The sequence below is a fragment of the Sarcophilus harrisii genome, chromosome 4 (genome assembly GCF_902635505.1).
Source record: "Sarcophilus harrisii chromosome 4, mSarHar1.11, whole genome shotgun sequence".
NCBI lineage: Eukaryota > Metazoa > Chordata > Mammalia > Dasyuromorphia > Dasyuridae > Sarcophilus > Sarcophilus harrisii.
Window position 1 is genome coordinate 112,470,852 of NC_045429.1, and position 25,378 is coordinate 112,496,229.

The 25,378-nt window shown below is 34.6% G+C and overlaps 1 protein-coding gene across 6 annotated transcripts in view; it reads right to left on the reverse strand.

Annotated features, from left to right (window-relative positions):
• Positions 1-7,452: 7,452 nt before the first annotated feature.
• ESRRG (estrogen related receptor gamma) overlaps positions 7,453-25,378 on the reverse strand; it is a 654,372-nt gene continuing 636,446 nt past the window's right edge. For all 6 annotated transcript variants that reach the window (XM_031937375.1, XM_031937373.1, XM_031937374.1 and 3 more), the window contains 2 exons: positions 21,870-22,139; positions 7,453-11,250 (listed from right to left, as the gene is read on the reverse strand). In XM_031937375.1, coding sequence (XP_031793235.1) covers positions 11,006-11,250; positions 21,870-22,139 — 515 coding nt within the window. In that variant the 3' untranslated portion in view covers positions 7,453-11,005. The remainder of the gene's footprint in view (positions 11,251-21,869; positions 22,140-25,378) is intronic.

A 25,378-nucleotide genomic window follows, 5' to 3' on the forward strand; every position in this document is an offset into this window, starting at 1 on the left:
GAGAAACAAGCTAAATGCAATGGGATTAAAGGGAAGCAAGTTGAAAGGGACAAAAAAAATTTTGAACTGATTCTTTAAGCATCTTATTATATGACATAGTTTGAAGCTTTATCCTTCTTGTCTCCCTCCAGACATGGCCAATTCTTCTGTATGGTACTGTAGAATGATTCTTTATCTTCTGTTTTCTCCTTCCCTTTTTTTTTAACTTTAATTTCTCTCCTTTGTTGCCTTATCCTGTTTTTAAGGGCTTGGGTTCTCCTTTCCTATATTTAAAAATCTCCTTAAATCAATGTCAAAGAAACCCTAATTTTAATTTAAAAAATAATTTTATATTTTTTTCAGAGTTTGGAGGTCTTCTTTCTTGGGAGAAGAAAATTTTAAAATCCCATTAATGAATGTCATTGGTTGTGTTTTAAAAACATGCTCCCCCCCCCAAGACTGGGAAAGTGCTTGTTTTCTGCAATGTATTAAAAGCCATTCCTTTTGGGGTAAGTAACCTAACCCTTCATCTCTTTACCTGAATGAGTTTGAATGGACACAGATAAAGTGCCAGACCAAGACTTCACTGCTTTCAAGAAAATGTTTCCTGCTTTTTTGCCTAAATGAAATGAATGTAAACTCTCTGCTGGAGGGAGGAAGGAAGGAAGGAATAAAAAGAGGAAGAGAAAGAAAGGAGGGGAACAAGTTAGCTTCATGGATCTGGCACAAAGCAAATAGAAGCAGTACAGATGGTACCCAACTCCTATAACTGAAGAAACCTCTCTGGAACTGAGGAACTTGAGGCTGAATATGGTTTGGTGAAGATCCTATGTTGATTTTTGTGAAACTTCATAACAAAGTAGTGGAGGCTCTATGACTGAAGTGGAAGAATGGGATGCAAAGATTCTCACAATATTCAAAGAGCTCATCTATCCATCCCTCTGTCTATTTATGTTTCTTACTCCACAAAAGATTTTTTTGGATTGTTCTTGATTGAAGGGTGAAGGGAATAGTATAAAAAAAAAGGTGCAGCATAGAGTACCAAAAGTTACATAGCGTGACATAGATGAAGAGCCAGCAAAAAAAGACTAAATAGGAGTTTCTAGCCAAGAAGAAGGAAAAAAAGAGAACAATGCCTTGAACCTAGAGAGAAGAGAGTAGCTAGAAGGAGAAGGTAGTCAACAGTCATATGTTGCAGAGAGGTCAGGTCCAGAAGGATGAGGACTGAGGAGTCTATTGGATTTTAAGGAGACAATTAAGAAGTCACTGGTAACTTTGCAGAGAGAAGTTTCAGTTGAATAATGAAGTCAGGATCCAGATTAAAGGGAATTTAGATGAGTGAAAGAAGAGGAAATAGAAACAGTGATTGAAAGCAGCTTTTCCAAATTATTTGACTAAGAAAAGGAAAAGACATATAGGATAATCACTTGTGAGATGGTAAGGGCTAATGAGGATTATTTAAGGATAAGGAAGACTTGGGCATGTTTGTAGTGAGTAAATTGGGAGGAATCAGGAAACTGGAGAAAGTTGAAGAGAAAGTAATTTCAATTCAGTAATGAGATTGTAAACCACATTATAAGGAAATGAGAACAGAGGAAGCAGATGCAACATTAAACAACTTTTTTAAAAAAGTTTCTGAAAGAGAAAAGGAATGTAGCTTGAGGAGATGGTAGAGACAAATGAGGGTTTTTTAGGATCTTGAAGATCTGGGCATTTTTGTAGGCAGCAAGAAGGAGCCTATAGATAGAAAGAGATTGAAAATTAGAGAGAAATGGTATTAATAGTAGGCAAAATCTGTTAAAAATGGCAGGGGATGAAATAAAGAATACAAATGTGGGAGTTATTTAATTGAAGAATCATGCTTTGATCCAACCATTCTGAAGAACAATTTGGAATTATGACCAAAGGTCTATAAAATTGTGCATACTTTTTTTTTTTTCTTGCTAAGGCAATTGGGGTTAAGTGACTTGCCCAGGGTCACACAGTTAGGAAGTATTAATTGATCTGAGGTCAAATTTGAACTCGGGTCCTCCTGAATTCAGGGCTGGTGCTCTATCCACTGCACCCCCTAGCTGCCCTGAAACTATGCATACTTTGACCCAGCAGTAACAACTACCCAGGTCTGTATCCCAAGGAAAACATAAAGGAGGGAAAAGGACTCACATGTGGAAAAAATGTAGCCGCTCTTTTTGTGGTAGCAAAGAATTGAAAAGTGAGATGCCCATCAATTGGGGAATGGCTAAACAAGTTGTGGTATATGAAGAAAATGAAATATTATCGTTCTATAAAAAATGATAAACAAGCTGGTTTTAGAAAAGCCTGGAAAGATTTACATGAATTGATGCTGAGCAAAACAAGCAGAACCAGGAATACATTTTACAGAATAACAATAAGAATATGTGATGGTCAATTATGAAAGACTTGGATTTTCTCAGTGATACAGTGATCCAAAATAATCCCAATAGACTTTGGATAAGAAAATGCCATGTGCATCCAGAAAAAGAACTATGGAGATTGAATGTGTAAATCAACACATGCTATGTTCACTTCTTTTTTTCTTTCTTTCTTTCCTCTCTCTTCCATGTTTTTCCCCTTTTCTTCTGATTTTTGTCTTTTAGTGTTATTCAGAAAGCAATGCATATTAAAAACAAATAAATAAAAGAAGTTAAAAAAAAAAAAAAGAATCACGCTTCCTTTGAAGCCAGAGTATAAAAAAAGGAGAAAATGGGGGAGAAAGCAAGAGGAGGGTTTAAGGGTTTCGAGGTAGAAATTAATAAAAAAAAAATGTTAACCGAGAGGAAGCTAGTTGGCAAAATACATAGAGTATTGAACTTGGAATCAGGAAAACGAGGATTCAGATCCTGATTTGTATATTTCCTAGCTATGAAACTCTCAGCAAATTACTTAATAATTTGTTTCATTTTCCTCAATTATAAAATGGAGCTAATAATATCACCTGCCTCCCAGACAAAATGAGATAGTATTTGTAAACTGCTGCATAAATATTAGCTATTATTATTATTATTTTCTTGGGAAAGAATGAGGCAGGATTCTCTACTGAGAGGGAAAGGAGCTTGTGTGGAACAGAGGGATCAAATGCAGGGCTCATGTTCATATCAGTCTTAATGGGGTCAAGCAAGATTAAAATATTAAAATGATGTTGTAAATATCCAAATAGCTGTTGGCAGTAAAAAGGTTCCTCACTCTTGGACTAAACAATAACAATATAAGAGAAGGGGATGAAGAGGGGAGGGACAGAAAAAGTTTTTGAACTGGGTAGGACCTTTTGGTGAAAAAGACGAAGAATGGCCTGGATCTAAGAAATTACAACTGGGAACAAGTTATACCTATTCCTTCTCCTTGTCCAGCACATAAGAAAAGAAAGAATAATTAACAAATGGGCATCTAGTTATTGAAAAGATAGCCAAGGAAGCTTTGTCTTCTTTAGCAACATAGGTTTCATTAAGAGCCAAAAGATGAAAGAATCATGGAAGGAAGGAGTTTAAAGTGAAGGGAAGTTTATTGGCATACAATGAAATTCTAAAGGGTAATTTTCAGAAAAAGTGATGATCCCATTGTATTCTGTCACAATCAGAAAACATCTAAAATATTTTGTTAAATTCTGGGCAAGACACTAATAAAATAGTATCCAGAGATGAGCAAAGAAGAAGGTAAAGACCTTAAAGTTCAGGTGAAAGAGAAACTTATCTTGCATAGAAAAGCCATAAGGATGGAAATAATAGTTGCCTTTACTGCAACAGTACTAATGACATGGAAGAGGGTTAAGATTTTATTTTCGCTATGAATATGTTTATAAAATGAATAAAAATTAGACTTACCATTAGGAAACATTTCCTAATAATTAGAGTTATCACAAAGTGAAATGGGCTGCCAAGAATGATAGTGGCTTGCTTCTTCGAAAAAGATTGGGTAACTACTTATTTTGAAAAAGGGGTCCATTTTTAGCCATGGTTTTTGGATGAGATGATTCTATTATATTGTTCAAATAATAAAAATAATTTCCATCTTTGGTTATATTTAACAAAGATTTACTTCTTTGGTATAAACCTTCATTTAAAAGGACAGTTCATTCTTATTTTTAGGAAGGTAATAAATATTTGCAAAAGTGGCCATTTCTACTTTAGTCTTTCTTGATGGTCACAGGATCCCAGCTCCAGACTTGAAAGGGAAGTTAGATATAATCTATTCATCATTCCTTTCATTATACACCTGAGGAAACTGAGACCCAGAGATTTAGTGACTTGCCAAAAGTCATAAGTGTCTGGGCCGTATTTGGACTAAGGTCCTCTGAAACTGAATACAGCTGGTATACATTAAGACAAAATTGCAAAAAGCTCCCTGATCTGAATCTAGTACATGTTTAAAATAGATTAGAAAATGCAAGTGGCCTCATCCACAAAGTATTTTCTTCTCTTAAAAACAATGTTGAAGTATTCAGTAGAGGAATGAGTCTAACCAGAGATTACTCAAGTCATATTGCCAGTTACACTTTCTCATTCTGTGACAAGAGCCTAGCAGGGGTTTTATTGCTGTTGTTTGAGAGGAATACATTTCAACCCAATCTCAATTTAAAATTTTAGGAACAATTTATGCCCCTACTTTCTCATGCCCAAAGTTCTGTATATTTCTCTCCAAATCTGTAGTGTCATGGGACATTATTTTTTTTTTTTAAGTTTGTAAAACCAGTGGAAGAGTTCATTATTCACTTAGCTCGTCTCTAATGAAGGAGGGAATTCCAATGCTGTTAGGCCATGAGTTTAGTGTGTAAATCTCCTTCCTGGTACCATAGTCATGAAAATATTCCTGCAGCTATGTTGTCATCTATTGTCATTTTTCTGCTAATAAACAAATTTGAGCTAGCCAGGAATCTTGAATTTTGAGCCTAGTTGTTTATTTCAAATATACTCCAGAGAAATAATAATACAGTGCTGCTTTGAATTTAATTTAAACGGGAACAGGCAAAACAAATCTCTATGGAGGACATTTGACAATAATAAAATATTTCTCCCAGCGGGTGAGCTGGTAGCAATTGTATTGTTGCCATCGGAGCTCACGTTTCAGCAGGTCATTACCATCATAACAAGCCCTTGGACCAACTGGCATGGACATGCAACATTGAGCTCCTGATGGGCACATTATTTCAGACCTTTAACTTCATGGAGAACAAGACAAATACCCCTGGGAAAGGAGGATTATATTTTGAAATTCCTTTCTTTTCTATTTTGCTTAATAAGATGCTATGTGTAATCAATCCACAACTACTTGTTTTTGTGTTGTTTCTCCCCATACTACCAAGAACCATCAGAAACTCGATGTGGGAAGTTTAATCCTTTAGAAATATTGATGAAAATGTAGGACTTTGAAAACTGTTGAACTTCTGAAAACACTGCACTTATGATCAAAGCATAAAACTTTTAAAAAGTCCAATTTTTTTAGGGATTTGAACCAATATCAGTTGGGAGTGGGGAGAAACATGAGATACAAAAAAGATGTCTAGTGAATGGAAAAATAAAATGCATCTCTAAAGGACAAGACTGAGCAAAACATTTCACTTTAAGCCCCCAAAAGAGCAACATATTCAGCGAGAGTCACTACAGAAAATGATTCAAATTTACTAAGATCTGTGCTCAAGCTTGCAGGGAAAGGGATTTTTAGCCATTCCCATACTGCCTTCAAAGAGCTGTCAACGGCCAAGTGAAAGGGAAAAGGTTGGGGACTGAGAAGATGAGGGGGGTGGACAGGGTGAAGAGTGAAAAAAAAAAATCACTTGCTATTCTGCAGACCACGTCTGTGAGCTGGCATCTCTGTTTTTATTTGGGATATAACCAGAAGATGCAGCTTGGGAATCATGAAATAAAATGTGCTTTGTTGGGGGAGGGGAAAGCGGAGGTCAGTAAAGTGGAGGGCAGTATTTCACTGGATTTGTGATTTTGAGTGTTCAACTTTTTTTTTTTGGCCTTTTTCTTATAGTTCAATAAGTAGGGACAGTTATATGGATAACCCCCCCCTTTTTTTTTCTAACATACTTGTATTTGTAAGCAACCCCAGCTATTAAGATTACCAATTTAGAAACCAGTAAAGAAAATTAAAAAAAAAAAACTTAAGCATCTTAGAAAGTAGACTATTGTTTATACTTGGCAAACTTCAATATGCTAAGTCTTCAGAACCAGTTCTTTCAATGATGCTTTCCCCCTCAGTCTGAGGCTGCAGTGATCCCTTCTGCTTTACTGGGAAAACTCTGAACAATACCTCTGTATTTAAGAAGAAAGATTCAGCTAGACAAAGTTTGATAAACTGTCAGTGGCATTCTTGCCGGGGAAAAATTGGGATTTCATTTGAAGATTTCATGCATGATTGCCCTTTTTAGAGTTGTCTATCATACTTTTTATTTGAGGTCTTCTCAAGTACCAGTAAAATATCAAAGGCAAGAACTGTTACCTTCTATATCATACTTTAGTTTTGCTGTTCAAAACAAAGCGAAATAGAAGGGAAGGGGGGAAAAACACAATACACTAAGTTGTCTCGGTAGCTAGCAGGCTTTAGTGATTTAGGTAATTTCAAGTCCCTGAATGCCACTCAGTTTAGTACTCTTTGTGTCATCAGCTTTCTTCTCCAGAGAACCAGCTGCCACTGAAAGGTGAGAAATATACTGGGCAAGTACAATGACAAAATACTATCAAGATAGGCTAAAAAGGCAAGGAAAGCACACATTAGCACTTCTGTGATGGCTCCAGAAGGGTCCACTGGAAGAACAGCTTGACCCCAAGCAGCAAGGGCTTCGACCTTTCCAAACGAAGAAGGCAAGGAGGGGGATGGAGGGGGAGTGAGGACCAGTAACTGTGGCTTTAAGCTGAGCTATTTAACCCTTTGAAATTCGAGGACAGCTCCCAATCGTAATGAACAGCTATCTATAGGGCTTGTTCCGACTCCCCATTCAGAAATGCTGGCCAGACAGCCATCTCTAGCCTATCTACAAAGCACGTGTGGGTTTGCTGACAAGCTAAACTCAAGGGTGGGGGCTGGGGGATTTTAATTGTTAATGGAGGGAAATAATAGGTATCTCTAGCAGTTTTAATATGATCTTAAAATAGGAGGAAAGTTTTCTGTTATGACATTGACAGAGGCGATGATTTTGAGTAATGCAGGTTGATGTGGAGATGCTTTAAGATTAAATAAGAGCTATATAAAGGCTTGTCAGAATGAATTCTAATGTGCCAGGAGACATTTTGCATACTCTTAAATATGCAAAATGTCTTATGGCACCCTGGAATTCATTCTGACAAGCCTTTATATAGCTCTTATTTATACTCCTACTTTATTTTAAGGGGACAGGTACCCTGAGCTACTCTTTGAATTAAAGTAACAAAAAGCAATGTTTATTGATTTGGTTCTTTTGTATAAAAAAAAGAAAGAAAGAAAGAAAGAAAAAGAAAACAAGACACAAGAGCAACCAAAAGTGGAAGCTTGTTTAATATTGCTCTACCATCATCCTGAAAGGCATAATAATTTGAGTTACACATCTGAACTGATTGGAGTTACAGAATCATATCTCCTTTTTGCATTTAACAATATATACAATATAAAATAAATACATTTACACAAATGGACATTTTTTGGAGCACACGGTATGATACACATCACAAAAATATACAATTGATTGCTTTACAGATGTGAAGCCCATCTACAGCTATAGACATGGTTTTTTGTTTTTGTTTCATTTTGTTTTTAACTACTGGCTATTATGCAACTCCTGGATTATTATAAGCAGTTTAAATTTTTTGTCCTTTTACGATCTTTGCACATAAGACTGCCATAAAATGTTATCCTAGGCAGGTAAACAGAGACGCTTAAATAATTAAAATACAATCACCGACACCCATTTCCTCTTCTATAAGAAAAATAGCAGTTTTAAATTTTTTATATCTTTTATGTTATCATTTAAATGCAAAATAGTGGAATAAATACAACAATCTGATCTGATTGAAACACAAGTGTAACTTCTGGGAGTCACACAATCATATTGCTTTAAATAAGAAAAAAAAATAACTGAATCAAACATAGAAATCAAAATCATCATGGCTAAAACATACACTTTAAAAACTCTCCCAAACTTCACATTCAGTAAGTGGTCTTGATTGAACCTTGAAAAAACTGTCCTCCAGCATGGTTTAAGATGAGCTTTTACCCTACAAGTCCACATGGTTCTTTTGACCAATTTTGCTTCGGAATCTTGAGACAGTTGTCCTTTTGTACGGCCAGAAGTCACTGAAAAAGAAAACTAAAATTTGCACTGTACTCCTTTAATACATCTCTATCTCTTAGGTTGTTTGGCTTTTGACTCTGAAGCCCAGGTTCTTTAATGTGATACAGTGAAAACAATGTTTATATATTAGCTATATTACATATATATTGTAGTATATATATGTAGTTGAATAGTAGTTAACTTAAAACCAGCACAATTCTTCTGGAAAATAAACATTATTATTATTATTATTATTATTCTTTTGTTAAACACTTATAATATATATATATATATAAATAATCTTATAGAATCAGCACCTTTTTTTCCCAGGAGTTGTACTTTTTTTTTAAATCTGTTATTTTAAAAGGGATGTGCCAATTTCTGAACTCCTATCACAGCTATAAATTTCAAGTTATTGACCATCTGAATGAATTGCTAATGATGATTTATCTAGAATCACACTAAGTCACTTCTCTACTGAGAAACCACAATCTACAATATAGTCCCATATAGCTAATGATAGATACACAGTATTTCTAGCACAAGGCTGATGAACATCAGCCCCACGGTATTTTGTTTAAAGCACACGAAGTAGCAATAGTTTTGGAAACTTGTCCGCACCAAAAAGTTTTGCAACAACACAGAGTGAGTTAATAACAACATCTGAGAGATGATTGAGTAAAAGCCATATTTACAGCATTTAAAAATTAGACTTATCTATATTCTTGAAATATTCAAAGTTTTATTTCTAAGCTATACATTGGTATTCTATAATAAACTGTTACAGAAATTATTCCTTGTTTTGAAAATATTATGATTTCGATGTGTATCTGTTCATAATGAATACTTGTTTGGAGTTTCAATCTCTTAATTATTATTAGGAAGAACCTTATTACCAGTAAGGAATAGAATATACTACTGTAATCTCCTGAGGAATTGTACATCCAATATTGTCTCTAATTCTACCCTGTGTCTAAAAGCACACACCACAAGAATCCAAACACCACAAGAAGAACAAGACAACAGTCTTTGAATGCAACATAAAAATTCAGAAAAGCACAGCAAACATGAAACATTGAAAAGCTGAACTACATTTCTTTTGTTTGTTAGGATTACAATTTTAATTACATCTGTGTACATAGAATAAGAATGTTCACATAATACAGGGAGCAGCTACTAACACTGGTACATTGGTATAGCATTGGATGGAGGTTATTGTTTATTGGTTATTTAGCGACTGTAGTTTTCTGGGGGCATCTAATTGATTTATACATTAGATTACACCTCTTTAACAGTCTTGAACCTGACTGACTTTCATGCTGTGACAATACTGGTTGAAAAGCATGTAGTCTTATTTTGCTATTGGTAAAAGAAAACTGCCATCGAAATCAAGTCCCAAAAAACAAAATTTTAAATGAATAAACTCATACGAGTCTAATTTTGGAATTTGGTCAGGTGTTTGCTATCATTATCAATTTCTGCAAATTTTGGCATTTAACTTATTGCCTCTAACAAATATTGGCTCACAGCTCCTTCTATGAAATGTTCTTAACTTTGCAAACAAGCAGTATTTCATTTCTTTGTCACTGTTATAGTTAGAAGTCAAATGACAACTCTACCTCTCAGGTACAGATATGCTCTTCTAACAGTTCTAGAGATGTGTGGGGTATTCGGACTATTCAGAGCCCCTGTAGGTGTAATCTAATCCCTTGTGCAAGTGAACATTTAGCTATACTGGAGCTCTTGTTAAGAAATTGGATATTTGGGACCAGACTGGCACACAACATAAATTGCATCCGTGATAATATGCACCTTCCCTTCAACTATTGCTTGAATAAGATAAATTTCCACATTATTAAATGGCTGAAAAGTGGTAAAGCTGGTACAAAAAAATCTCCATTTGTAAGAAGAAACAAAACATTTTAAAAAAATCTTCCTTCAGGATTCATTTGTCCTTCATTATTGTTCATCATTGTTCAAAGCCAGCACAAAAATGCAGTATTTTTCTTTCTCTTTAGTATTGCATGAATGAATAAAGCTTAAACTATTCCCTGAAAAAGTTACATAGTAGCTAAACCTAACAAATTGGAAGACTTGAAAAAACAATTAAGGAATCAAATGGCTGTAACTGATCTAGATGGAAATGCAATGGTAAGAAGCAGCCGATGCCACGTTGCTTAAGTCGCCTAATTAGAGACTGCTCCTATGAAATCTAATACTGCATTGAGTCAATTCATTGTGTTATATTTTACTGTTAGGTACGATGGTTCTCTCTTTGATTCCTTTGTCACTGGGGACATAATGGTTCATAATAAGTTCACTGGCATCCATATTATGGATCTCCATCCTTTGGCAGGGCCGGCTTCCATCTCTTCAATTAGAGACCTCTTTTTTTAAAAAGTTCAGTGGAAGGAAGGAAGGAAGGAAGTTAGGAAGAAAGGATAGAAGGAGGAAAGGTTGATGAGACAGAAGTAAGGAGAGAAGAGAAAAGAGGAGAAGAAGGAAAATGGAAGAAAGGGATGCGAGTAGGAAAGGAAGGAACAAAGAAAGGAGGGGAAGAAAGTGAACATCAGGATAAGAGATAAAGTAGAGAGACTGCATCAAAAGATACAGAGGAAGTTGAAAGCTGCATCACAGTCTTGCTGCTAAATGATCAGTGCAGTCATTTTGTTGTTGTTGTCATTAAAGTTTCTTTGTCATTAATTTTCCGGTTTATTTTCCCCTTTTCAGCGTGCATGATGGGAAGGCCTAGGGTGCTTTTAGTCAAACCTTGGCCTCCAGCATTTCCAAAAAAAGTTTGTGCATAGGGACTTTGCCTTCCAATTTGATGTTGTAGAAATGTTGCACAGCCTTGGTAGAGGTTTGCCTCAGAAGCGGGAGAGTCATCAGCATCTTGCCAGCCCGACGGGGGTCTTCCATGTGTTGACCAGCTTCATAATCCTGAAGAGCCTCATGTAAGACATCTTGGAGTTTTTGCACTGCTTCAACATCTTCTATGTGCATTGAATCTGTAAAACAAAGATGTAAAACATGTTTTTATCAGAATACTAGCAGAAAAGTATTACACTTTAGTTGATCAAAAATATTAATAGGCTATAAATTATGACTGTTCCATTACTTTCAAATCAACTTTACAATTAGACATTTAAAGAAATGTCTAAAACTGACAAATAACAGATAATTTCAAATACTGCTATGTGGAGGGAGGAAGGGTAAGAGAGGAGACTTAATAATTGCGTCTTTCATTCATAAATTGTTTCCTTAAAGAATCAAACAAATGTTTAAATGTGACTATAATCCATTGGTCCCACAAGTATTTATTATGAGTGAGAGATGCTTTTCAGAATACAGTGTGTGCTATAGGGAAAGGTCACTTATCTGGGAAACAGAGAGCCTGAATTCTGCCCTAGTTTTGCTACTAACATGATGTGTAATCTATAAAAGTCACTTTATTCTGGAGTGTCCCTATCTGGAAAATGAGGGCATTGGACTAGATGATTGGGGGAAAAAATCCTTCCAGCTCTAAGTTTCTATGAGATTTTTATATATTTTTATAAAAAAGTATAAGACTCAGTCTATTTTGATTCCAATTGAAAGTTAGCCCAGTACATAGGAAAGAACACTAACTGTGGAGGCAGAGGTGTTGTAAGATTCCACTTCTGGCTTTGATGCTAACTAGCTACATATTGGCAAATACATCATTTGACTTTCTCTGGAACTATATACTCTTGGGTAAAATGGAGATAATAATATTTGCACTACAGAACCCAGAGATTTGCAGTGAGGAGAGTACTTGACAAGGGTTATGAACATCATTAAGAAGTGATTCTGATCTGAGATAAGGATAAACACTAAAGTTGTGACACTTGTTCATAAACTTATAGAAATCACAATAGAATACCAGGGTCAATAGTACTTTTAACAACTGGCTAATATTATCAGCATCCTACATCACAAAGGGAAACGGTATCATCTTTTAGAGAAAACTTCCTTAGTATCTCAAAAATCCAGTTACAGCAAAAGAAGGGTTAAAAAGGTTGGCTCAATGATCACTCTCAAAAGAAATGTGCAAATGGAAGGGGGAAAAAAATAAAAGTTACAGCTCCGGCTCTAAAACAGACACTTAATTATATACAAGTTTGAATCATTTAGCACGTTTTATTGATTCTGATGACAGTTTATCTGTTAATTACACATAATGGAGTCCTCTGGGGATTCTACATGTTTAATAATTCTGGTTCTTGGTGAATGCAGGCCCTAAGATATATGCAGTTAGTCAAATCCTGCACACAATTCAAAGAATAGAATGTTCAAAAATGGCAATCTTTAGTTTTCAGAAGATCAGTGCTTTTTAAAAGTATAATAAGTAGTCTAATTAAACAAAAGGAAAAGGTGTGCCACTACAATTTTTTTACAGTCTAATTTTCCTCTGTGCCTTGTTCTTTATAATATCATCTTTTCCCTTTTGGTCACACTATTGATAAAGCAGTAACAATTCACATTAGGCAGTCATGGATGAATTCCCTAATAGGGTTCTAAATAATGTGTAAGTGTTGTATGAACTTTTTAAAAAGAAAGTTCTGCAAGATAAGGCAGTGTGCTCATAAGCTTTTCCTGACATAAGGTTTCTGCAAATCTATGAAGGAATGCTTCTATGACAAAGTTAGACAAGCTAAGGTGGTGAATGTCAGTATATTCTGCACCATACACAAATCTTTATTTCTTATACAAGCTTCTCTTTTTTCATTCTCTTTTATACACTTTCATCTACCTTATCTTGGCTAATTTTTTTTAAACTTCCCACCCACTACTTAAAGGAAGAAAAAAAAAAAAAACACCCTTGTAACAAGTATGCATTGTTAAAGAAAATAGATGTTTTACTTGGTGATGTTGTCTAGACTATTTCAGAGGCCAGCAGGTGAAATTCACCAGGCACTATTAAACCCAAAATTGGTCCTTAAGACCTTTCTAACCCCTAAGAATGCAAAAGAAACTTTAAAAAAAAATTATAACTGTTTAAAAAGATATAGATAAAAATAAAACTAAGGGGGACTGAGAACTCTAGAACACTAAATTCTGTGACTTGATGGATCAGATACTTTTGTTTAGAGTTGAAAGTATCCTTAGAGGTCATCTGTCCAAACTTTAACATGATACATGCATGCACATTCTCAATAACAATTCTAGTCAATGAGCATTACTTTTTGGATACTTTGGGTAAAAGGCAACTTAGTCTCTCATTAACAGTCTGATCTCAGCTTTGACAGAGTTCCAATAGTTCAAAAGTCAAAAAAAAAAAAAAAAAAAAAAAAAAAAAAAAAAAAAGATCCCTCCTTACATTAAGCCAAGATTTGCCTCCCTGTAATTTCCACACTTCAGGTATGAAACCTCAAAGAATTAGTTTAATTCCTCTGCCACATTGACAGCCCCTCAAATATTTGAAGACAGCCTTCCCACCCCCGCCTCAGTTCCCACCCTTACCCTAAGCCTTTTCTTTCCCCAGTCTTCTTATTCCCTAGGAGATATATTGTAGTATGTCATAGGAAATGAGGCGAGAACAAACAGCAGAGAGATACGCTCACAAATAGCAATTAAGACTTCAAACTATTCTTTAAAGGCTATGATTTAGCTTGAAAGATTTTAAAATGATTTAATCAAATTACTGTGATAATTTAACTTCCCATTTACAGAAAAGATTCTAACTCATTTCAGCTATACCCATTCTTGATTCTGCTAATACTTAAATGCAAACTCACTAAATCTGCAAGATTTAATTAGACTATGATTCAGCTGACAGGCTGCTGGGGAAAATATTAATCTCCATTAGGGATCCTGGTTCAAGTTCTAGTTTTGTAGTTTTGTTCTTTGGGCTAAGATTAAAGGTTTGTGCAGAATCAATAAGAAATAAAAGTAGCTATTTTTAAAAATAGAGTTTCTGTATGCAGTGATGGTGACCAGGCTGAATTTAGCACATCTACTGTAGAGACTGTGAGGCAAAGATAAAAATGTAAAAGGAATGAGATTTACTTGAAAAAAAAAATACATGTAGTTATTCAGATTTTAGGATCACAAAAGATAAAGACTAAGCAAGTTTTCAAGTTCAATCTCCTCATTTTACACAGGGAAAATGAGAAGAATGGTTCAAAGGGACTTGCCCAAAGTCAAAGTGTTAAGGGCCAGAGTCAGAAATCAAACCCAAGACCTCAGATTTCAGATCTAGCACTCTTTGCATTTTGCCACAGGGCTTCCTGATCTTGACAGTGGCTGACCTCCCTTGAGAACTCAGAAAATCAACTAAACATATTGTTCTTAAAATATCTTGAATCTCTCTCTTCATCTATTTCATGTTTTTTTTTTTTTCCTTTTAAAGGAACGTGTTAAACGTGTAACAAAATTAGAAAACAATAAACAATATTAGAAGACTAGTTTTTTGTTATTATTTTTCATTCTGGAGGTTTTTTTTTTAAATCCTTCTGGACACAGCTATAAGAGATAAATTTAATTTACAATTTGAGACTTTAAATCCACTCAAATAACAATTACAGAATTATTATGTGCCAGGAATTGAAGATAAAAAGTATCCTCACTGGATTATATATATATATATTTTTAGACAGGAGGGACTGTTATTTTGTTTTCTTTTGGCATGATTAGGGGGTGTTTGCTTTGTATCCTCAGCAATTAGTAAAGTAGCTGTTTTAAAAATTTTTGGTAAAGAATTGAAAAAGAAAATAAAAGAAGGGGCGGCTAGGTGGCACAGTGGATAGAGCACCAGCTCTGAAGTCAGGAGGATCTGAGTTCAAATGTGACTCAGACACTTAATACTTCCTAGCTGTGTGAGTCACTTAACCCCAATTGCTTCAGCAGTGGGGGGAAAAAAAGAAAAAAAGAAAATCCAACAGAGTGAGCTTCCATTCCAAATTCTTTCATAATGCTAAAATCATCAGGAAAGACCAATAAGTTTTTAATATATGTATAACATATAATTATATGTAACTGATTATAAAAAGAAACATAAATAATTGCATTAGATAACAGTAAGATCTCTTCTAGCTCTAATATGTTATGTATTTATGAGCAAGATAAATATCCATCACTAGACAATCATTAAAAAGGGGGGGAGGGGTTAAGTAGGGGTATATGAAAAGATTTCAGGGAATCTATGAATGTTGATAAGGAAAAACAACTTTATGTCCTTTGTAATTCTATATTTTATTTTATGTATTTATAACTATTCCTCTGAGAAGGATTCATAGACTTTGCCAGCCTACCCAAGAGATCTACAATACACAAACACACACACACACACACACACACACACACACACACACACACACAGTTAAGAATTCCTCCTTTATTTAGGAGGTTGCACACTTACTGCAATGATGCTACATTTATTTGAAACACTACTTGGATCCTTTCTTTGTCTAGGTTTCAGTGCTAACGACTATTTATCCTTTGAGGACATGCAATTTTTCAGAAGCAGCAAAAAAGGATCATTCAAAACCAAACAAGACAAATACTGGTTTAATTCCTCTATTCCCCTTCTTTCAAGGCTTTCCTCAAATTTGCAAGTCTTCAAGAAAGATGATGTTAAAATCATCTATAGTGGTTTTGTTCTAAAAGCTCTTTCATATGTTCTTCTAAATGTCAATGGCTTCACCTGTATGTTTATTTCCTTGAGTACTGTCTGAGCCATACAATAAGCTTCCTGAAGGTAAGGTAGAATTCTAGCGACAGATTATAAAACTTTTTTGATAGGCCACAAGTAGCAAAAATCATCAGTTGTTTTGAAAGGTAGCTATGTGACATGTTAGTTGCTATTATAGGATACAAAATGACTTGGGGGAGGAGGAGAGAAGGATAGTAAATTTCTTGAGACAACATATTTCAAGTCTCAAAACAACATGGTAATGAAACAATTTTTAATTATTATGTCAAAAGAAAAACACTTAGGAAGTAGGATTATAAAGGAAGTAAAGCTTATTTGATCTAAAGATGAAACAATAGGAACAACTTGTTAGGATGAAAGACTATTTATAAGTACCTTGATATATAAACATTCCAAATTCTGGAAGGTGATTTAAAGGTTAAAAAAATAATTAAATAAAAATAAAATTAAAAAAAAGAAGAAGAAGTAATTCCTCTTCTGACAGGTAAGGAGAATTGAGCCTTCAAAAATTTTACTGCAGTGATACAATTTGAATAACTTGGTTTCCTCTTTTTAGTAAAATAATCTGAAACAACTGCTAGTCTGGAGTTCCATGGACTCTAAAATAATTGGATAGGGAGATGGGTCAAATTCTTTTAAAATAACCAGGTCAGAAGATGAAGGCACTACACTCCTATTTTGATGATTATTTGTGATGTAGTAGCTGAAGTTGAACTCTCAAAGGCTAGGTTTGCAGAACTCAAGCTCAGGCAAGCTTTGCCAAGCAAAAAAGGCTTCAAAAATAGGGTTGGCGATAGACTCAACTGTCAAAAGATGGATATGGCTATGCTTGAAGAAGCTTGTCACTAGGTGGGCCAGAAGATGAGGAATTTTGGCATTCCTGCAACTCTTAATAAGCATTTAACTAAGGTAAAACTAAGGGGTTGCAATCTATGCTTATATTTTGGAAGCATTCAAATATACACCACCAAAGACTTTTGATACTTTTCATGCTTCAGAAGGTATGCCAGGGGACCAGATTATTTAACCTAGAATGGCTTCAAATACTTATCCTGAAACAAATTCCATGTTTGCTCACTGAGGATCTTTAAACAAGTTTTAAGAGCTTTATTATTACCACTTTGGTCATAGGGTGATGAATTTGGGGAGCTAACCACTCAATGATAACTACAGAGTTATCTCACAGGAGAAAGAGAAGATGTATTTCCATTATTTAAAGAAAAATTTTTTTTTAATCACAAAGGACAAATCAATTTTTTTCCCCCAGGGAAAAAAAAAGATAATAAAAAAGACAGATAGACTGAAGTGGGGAAAGAGTTCAGGTATGGAGACCAATTAGGAAGGTAGTCCAATAGTACAAGGGAGATATGAACTAAGAAGATGGCTGTGTGAGTAGTGAAAATAGGCTGAGACATAAGACAGGTTGTGAGGGCAGAACTGGAAAATCTGGCAACTGATTGGATCGATGAGATGAAATGATATAGAATCATGGATAAAGATAAGATTAAAAACATAGGAGACTCAAGAATAATGATGTGCTTGATAGAAATAGGGACATTTTGGTATAGAAGTATGTTGAGGAAGAAAGGTTATGAATTAGTTTTTGGACACATTGAGTTTGAGGTTTCTTTAGTACATCTAGCTTGAAATGTCCAATAAGTAGTAAGAGATATGGAACAAGATAAAGAAGGGATTTAAATGCATGGAAGCTGATAGAAGGAAGGAGAGAAGAGAAAGGGGGAGGGAAAGAGGGAGGGAACGAGAGAGAGAGAGAGAGAGAGAGAGAGAGAGAGAATATAGATGGAAGAGAGTAGAGGACTAACCCTTAGGGAGTGTCTACAATTAAGGGATATTATATTGAAGATATAAATAATGACCCAGCCAAAGGAAAATGAGGATAAACAGGAAGAGAACCACATAATCTTTCTCTCTTTCTATTCTCATAAACTCATAGAAATTTAGAGTCAGAAATAGCTTTATATAGCAATCCTCTCATTTTATCAAGATAGAAAATTAAAATCAGGTTATTTACCTCTATTACCACCAGTAACGTTAATAAATTACATTCATGTAATAGTATAAAGCCTATAGAGAACATTGCAAATATTTCATTTCAAAAAAAAATTTTAGGCAACCCTTCAAGTTAGGTTGCAAAATTAAAATTATCCCCATTTTATGATTGAGAGTAACTAATAAAATTTTCAACTTCTTAGCTGTGTGCTTTGGAGGCTATTGAGGCTTAAATCAAGTAAACTTGCCATGGGCACAACAAACTAAATATCAAGCTAGCATATTTATTTTCAATTCAAATAAACCAATATAATATTTTAGTACTTGATGAGAGAGGATATTTGCTGAGATTTATTACAGTGCTAACTCAAAGCTTCTACATAACTGTGTAGAAGAGTGAATAGGGTGTTGGGCCAAGAGTCAGAAAGACTGAATTTCCTAAATTTGAATCTAGCCTCATACACTTACTAGCTTTTTGATACTGAGTAAATCACTTAACCTTGTTTGCCTCAGTTTCCTCATCTGTCAAGTGAACTGCAGAAAGAAATGGCAAACCACTCCAATACTTTTGTCGAGAAAACCTCAAATGAAGTCATGAAGAGTCAGACATGACTGAAATGATTGAACATTAGTAAGATATGCAAAGCACTTTCACATTATCCATTATCACATTTGATTTTCATAATATTTCTGTGTGAAAAATAACCATTATTATCTCCTTTTTATAGATGAGGAAAGTGAGATCCAGAGATATGACTAATGTATCCACAGATAACATCTAACAAGAAGAACATGAACCAAGTCCTTCAACTCTTAAAGATTAAATACTACTCTATTTTCTCTTCTCCATAAAATAGGTGCTCAAAAACATTTGTTGAATGAATTTTGGCATCATTCAGGTAATAATTGTTCAGAAGGCTATTTACATAGAGGAGAATAACAGGATGTAGCAACTAAAATACTTAAGAGACATGGTATGAAGGCTCTGCAAAAGCCATCTTAGTGTATCCTTCTCATTTGAAAGTTTTCTTTCTAACAAATTTGTAGCAAGTTTTCTTCTAACAAAAATAAAATCATGGTCAGGGGACTTTCAAAGTTGTCTTAATATGTGGAAAATAAGGTAGGAGCTTATAATAGACTGGTTCCTTAGCTCTAAACCTACAGATACATTTCCAACCAGGTCCCAGTTTTGTAAGTAAACATGTACTCATGCATTCATATAGGAAAGAAATGTGGCTACAGAAAATATGGCAGCCATTATCAGGGAGCCAATTCCCTGTTTCCCAAGCATAAACACAGCATTTATTATTATTGAACAAAGCCAGATGTTTAAAATAAGCTGATAATTTAGATGAATGCCATATTAGGAAGTAATGGCTGTAAACATGCTACAGCCATATAGGGAAAGCTAAAATGCCTGTTTAAATTGTAACATAGGTCTTTTATATATAAATTCTCTTCTATTCTCTCTAAATACTAACATGACTTTAAAGAATTTTAATACAAGCATGAAAAAGCTTTAAAAAATTACACTGGAGCTCTAAGTAAGGTTAAATCTATAACTTTGTATTGCCTGAATAAGGGAAGAGAAAATGGAAGGGCAGAAAAATTCACTGACACAAATAATCAATAGAAAACCCTTTTTTGTATATAGTTTGCCTAAATCTAAAAACTACCTACACAATCTTTAAACTGTATACAAAGGTTGGAATTCATTTGAGGTTTAAATGTACTTTTTAAAAAATAATATTCAGTCTTGCAAAAAAAAAAAAAAGAGAGAAAGAATTGAAAAGATTTCTTAACCTAAAAATGCTGTATTTTTTTTTAAGTTAACTAGTTCTCAAAATAAAGATTTATTACAATAAATATGTCTAAAAATGAGACAACAAGCCTTTTAAAATTGAGTCTTATGGATTTTAGGATTTAGAGACTAAAATTAACAAATATCATTTTTAAATGCTGCACACAGAAGTCACATCACTTAATATATTAATATTCTCTGATAATATAGTTTGCAAAAATATTCCTATTTTTTTTAAAATAAAGTTACAGTCTTGTTTAGCATTATCCATAATTATTACATTTTCAAGGTAACTTTGTACAGTAAGAATATAATATTAAGTATCCCTTCTTAGTTTGAACTTATAACCTCTAGAAATGTTACAAATTTAAGCAATTTTATAATTATAAGATGTAAAAAGCTTCCCAGAGCAGACCTTTGGCAGTCTGCATCTTGAACATATATCAACTAAGAACCTTTATAACATGGGAAGTTCAGAGTAGGCCCAATCAACTTTAACAGAATACATGGAACAGTAGATTCCAAAAGGTGTTGTACCCTGTCTTTTTTTTTTTTTTTTTTTTCTTTTAAGAAATATATTATATTCAATTTTTATTGAGAGTTAGGAAAGAGGGACACTGTGAGGCCATGTTCCCAATTAAAAGTGCAAAATGCTAAACTCCATTACAAAGACAGATAGGAAAGTACAACTTCATTGTTGAAAACAATTTCCCTTCTATCAGTCCAAGGATTCATGCATCAATATTGTAGATGAACTGTTAATTACAAAATCAATTAAAATTATTTCTAAAAACAGTCACGCGTCCCTGGTTCTCAGGGGGGCAATTTGGGCAGAAGGTCTCATCTCACTAGGACCGCGCCAAATCACAAAGTCGTCATCCACAAGTAAGCAAAAGCAATCTGGTTTTTCATTTTTCAGCGCGGCTGAGCCCAGCCTGAGATTGATCGTCACATATGGCCCCAGAAAACAAACTGTCAATACCTTGAATGCTGCAGAATTTGAACAAATAGCCGTCCGCCCATTCAAGCCACTCATTGCATCCCATTTAACAGATTTTATTGACAGTTTCCTTCTTGTAATTAAAGGGAAAACTACTGGCCAGCAACCAAGATAAAGTTCAAAGATAGGGTCAAAACAAAAGCAGATGGAGGGGCACGGTGTGACTGTCAATGGTACATAGCATCAGAGCATGTTATTGACACACAGGTATCTAATGATCGGCACGTCATTAAAGAGGGATCTATCCTGAACTTTATGCAAATGCTAAAAGGGACTTAAGACCACAATAAAGCATTAGGGGAGACACAAAAGAAAAAACAACAAAGCATCAACGATTTTTACTTATCAGACATTGCTTCCTGCTTCAGCACTTTTAAGTTTAAATGTAGAAAAAAAAATTCTTTCTGTAGTTCTTAACCCTTTCTGCATAAGTAGCACCTTTCAGAGAAATATACCAAAAGAATACATGATTTTTCAAGCTTGTTTTTTGTTTAATTTTAAAATGTTTAAAACTCCATTTCCAACAAAATGGCAAATGTGAGAATAATACATCATTTTTTTCCTATGGCAAACAGTCAATACGCAGGCAAACAACCACATATACACATTATATGGGTGGATTATGAAACATGTGATCATGGGAGTAGTAGTGGGATATTAAAAGATTATCTAGTCCAACTAACATTTTATAGGAATTGTAAAATTAAAAAATGAGGAAGAAATTGAAAGCCCAGAGATTAAAGTGACTATACCAGGATCATAGAACTAAGAAGCAGAATGAGGATTTGGAACCATTTCTTTTGACTCCAAAAACACTGTTTTTTGCATTGCACCATACTGCTTTGTGAGCAGACAAAGCTAGGTTTGTACTTATTCTTGAAAATATCTGCTTGATGCGGCATCTAAAAACATTTTTGCTTTGCAACTCCCCAAGTCTTTCTGGAAACAGTATGCACTTTAAAACTGTCCTCTAAGTAGACAAAACAGCAAATTTTGTCTAGAAGTTGAATTTTCCATTCCTAGTTTCTTCACAATTTCCCCAGCTAATTGGAGCAAAACTATGCAGAAGGAGCGAAGGGAGAGGGGGGGAAGGTGTGGGTGACATATATGAAAAATGTAGCAACAATTATGCCATTCTGCCAACCTGAATTAGCAAGCGCTATAGCTTTGAGGGTGACAAACTCTTCTTTCTCCAGCTTCATGCTCTTGTATTTCTTTACCAGCTGCAGGATGGCATTGTTGAGGTCAAGGAGGCCTGCTAATTTGGACTGATCTTCATCCATAATATAATCTTCTGCATAGACAAGTTCATCCTCAAAAGAAAGTGATCGGTATACAACACCAAGGATTAAAATCTCCATCCAAGCACTTTGCAGAAGGCTCATCTGATCAGCCAGAGACAAAGTAGAGAAACCTAAATGGGAAAATGAGCAGAGAAAGTTACTTAACCATGTTCATACAGGTCCATAACTTTGTTATGCAATATTAATTTCATATGCTATGATGATTTTACTTCAATACATTATGCAATTAAAAAAACCTTTACATTTTAATACAAAACTTTTGAAATAGCAAAGTAAAATTTACTAGCCAGTTTATAGACACAGCAGATGGGAGGGATATGTAATAGAAAGAAAAAAAATTTTTTTTTCATATTTTCATATGAATAGAGGATCCCCTTAGATCTTCAAATAAAAGGATGTTTCAGGGACACTTGATTCTTGGCCAGGAAACCTGACACAGCTTTCTCTGAAGCCTCATTTCTCAAAACCTCTAAATTCTATAGCTACTGAAAGTAATATGAAAGAAGGGAAGGAGCAGTATCAGCTGTCTGGAGGGTTACAGTTAGGGTTAGAGTTAGGAAGGAGGGTGGGGAGGAGAGAAAAGTATTTTGGTTCAAACAACTCCGTAAAGGTTGAAATTAGGGAAAAGAAGCCATATTGCCCTGGCAATTTTATTCATGCTAATAATGATTATGAAATAATTAATTCTGGGTCTCTATAGTGTAAATTATGGGCAGCTAACTGGCACAGTGGATAGAGGGCTGAGTCTTCATGTCAGGAAGATTCATTTTCTTGAGTTCAAATCCAGACTTACAACTATGTGACTGTTTAGCTCAGTTCCTAATCTGTCAAATGGCAAGAAGAAAATGGCAAACCATTCTAGCATCTTTGCCAAGAAAACCCTAAATATGATCACGAAGAGTCAGATATGACAGCAAAACAACTAAATAGCAACAACATTATTACTTGACACATTTTTTAAATAAAAAATACTATTCTGATAATTGTTTAAAATAAAGTGTTTAAAATGACAGTATATAAGAATCTAAAGTAGTTTCTCTGATCTGAAATATCTGAGCTTCCTCTATTCTCTACTTCACATTTGTTCAAGTTGACACAAACTTGTTGCTTTTCAAATAAAGTGAGAATACATAAAAAATTTATTTAAACTGGATAGAATAAAATAACAGACTTAAGAATAAGAAGCCTATTGTTGACAGTAATTATATTTTAGGAGGAATACATATAAAGATTTTTAGAGAAGATAATTTGATCAATAATCAGATGCTAGAATCCTAGAATAGATATGTTCCGCTTTAAATGCCACTGTTATATATGATGTTTTCAGGAATTTGACAGTAAATAGCACTGTATATTGCAGATATAATAGAATTAAAAAAAAAAACAACAGAATATTACAACAATGAAAATGCATTTAACTCCTTTTTCTTGACACTTTCCAAGAAAATCACGACAGAAATAACCCTATGGATCCTTCATTTGCCACCAAGTTAATATTTCTTGCCAATGCTCTTTTTTTATATGAAATTGGTAGTATCCTCAGTGATTTATAGAACAATAGGCAAAAACAAATGATTTCTTGGCTGTAGTGAAAAGCCTAGCTGTTTGCCCTTGGCACCATTAACCATAAGTACTTAATAAAAGCATCAAAGGGGATTAGTCAAGCTTTTCTTAAGAGGAGGTCTTAAGGCATGTATAGAGCTTTTATTTGCTTGTTTATGAAGCTTATGTGTGCTTTGACAAGGAACTTTCTCAATTGGTTGAGTGCGTCCAATTTTCTTTTCTTTTAATTTGGGGTCATCCCTACTCCAATAAATTAATATATCCGACCTTTTAACCACTATTTTTAAGAGAGGAGTCTTCAAACAGACTGTTTTAAACAGGGATTCAATGCACAGGTACATTTCCCTCTCTGAAACTGACCTAATACCACTTGGTTTCATTTTTCACTGATTGCCAGACTCATAAAAGGTAACTCATTCCCATCTATCACCCACCAAAAAACATTCTTAAGGTTCATCCAATATCTAAGAGTAGGAAAAGAGCAAGAAGGTTAAAGGCAGTGCGTATTTTGATTAAGTGGCAAGAGAATAGATGATCCACAAGGTTATAAACATGAATAGAAATTTACATCGTCTTCCTTTTCATTGTCCCAAGAACCAGATTTCCCGCAGCAGCAGATGGACAGAATGTAGCCTGCAGCACCTTCTTGTGACAGCCCTATTCTCCCTCCCAGACACTGCTGTTAGTAAATAGATTTACACATTCTCCAATCTCCACACATCTTTCTGCCGAATAATTAAAAGCAGGATGATTAGTTTATTGAGTGGAAGGAGGAACTTTTTTATTGAGGTCCATCCACGATTTTATCAGGGCCAGCACTTTTACGGTTGTCAGGAGGGTGCAGGCATCCAATTTTTCTTATCTGCCTGATTAATACAAACGCTGTTTCAGGACGCATTAATTAACAGATACAAATCTACGTTCTCATGGAAGGATCAATACAGAGAAGAAAAGAGGCATCAATGTGAATTTAGTGCTGATGATGGAGAAGGCACTCTATTGACATTTACGTGCATGGAAACTTTAAAGTTGCACTCCAGCCTCTTTGTCCCTGTGATTTACAAATTAACAATTTTTCAGCTATAACAATGTTTCACACATTTCTGTTGGGTTTAATTAAGCAAAAAGCAATAAAATCAGTTTTGATTTTTTTTTTTAAGGTGAACCTATAATGTCTAGTGTCAATAGCTGTTTTTCTCTGCTCCTGAAAACTTAGAAGTTTCCCTTTTGCTGCTCTCCTACCGCCTCCTATTCCTCTCTGACAAAATCAAACAAAAAAAAAAAAAAGAGGAGGTGTATAGGAGGAGGAGGAGAAGACGACGAAGAAGGGAGAGGGGAGAAGGGGAAGAAGAAGGAGGAGGAACTTTTGCAAACACAAAACTTCCCAGAAAGAGCACTAAGTATTTCTGTGCCTGACTAAATAAAAGTCTATAGGTTAAATACTCTTTGGTTGGAAATAATATAATCTTAAACTTTCATTTTAACCCTTTAACATCATGCCTCTGGGAGTAAGAATATGTTACAGACAGCACTCCTAACTGTCAAAAGATGATTTAGGGGTACATAATGGGCCTACCTAGCAATAAAAAAGACCTTTTGCTTAAACAATTGCTACATGCCTCTGTCACTAGAGAGGTTAAAAATGTATATGAGTTTTGATTCTAAATTTGTAGCTCTTTTTCCATTATTTTGCACAAATTGGTATATTTGATTTCAAGTAAAAGGAGAGATTAAATAACCTTCTTGTGAACAGAGCTAGTGAACAGACAGACAAGCTAGAAGCCTG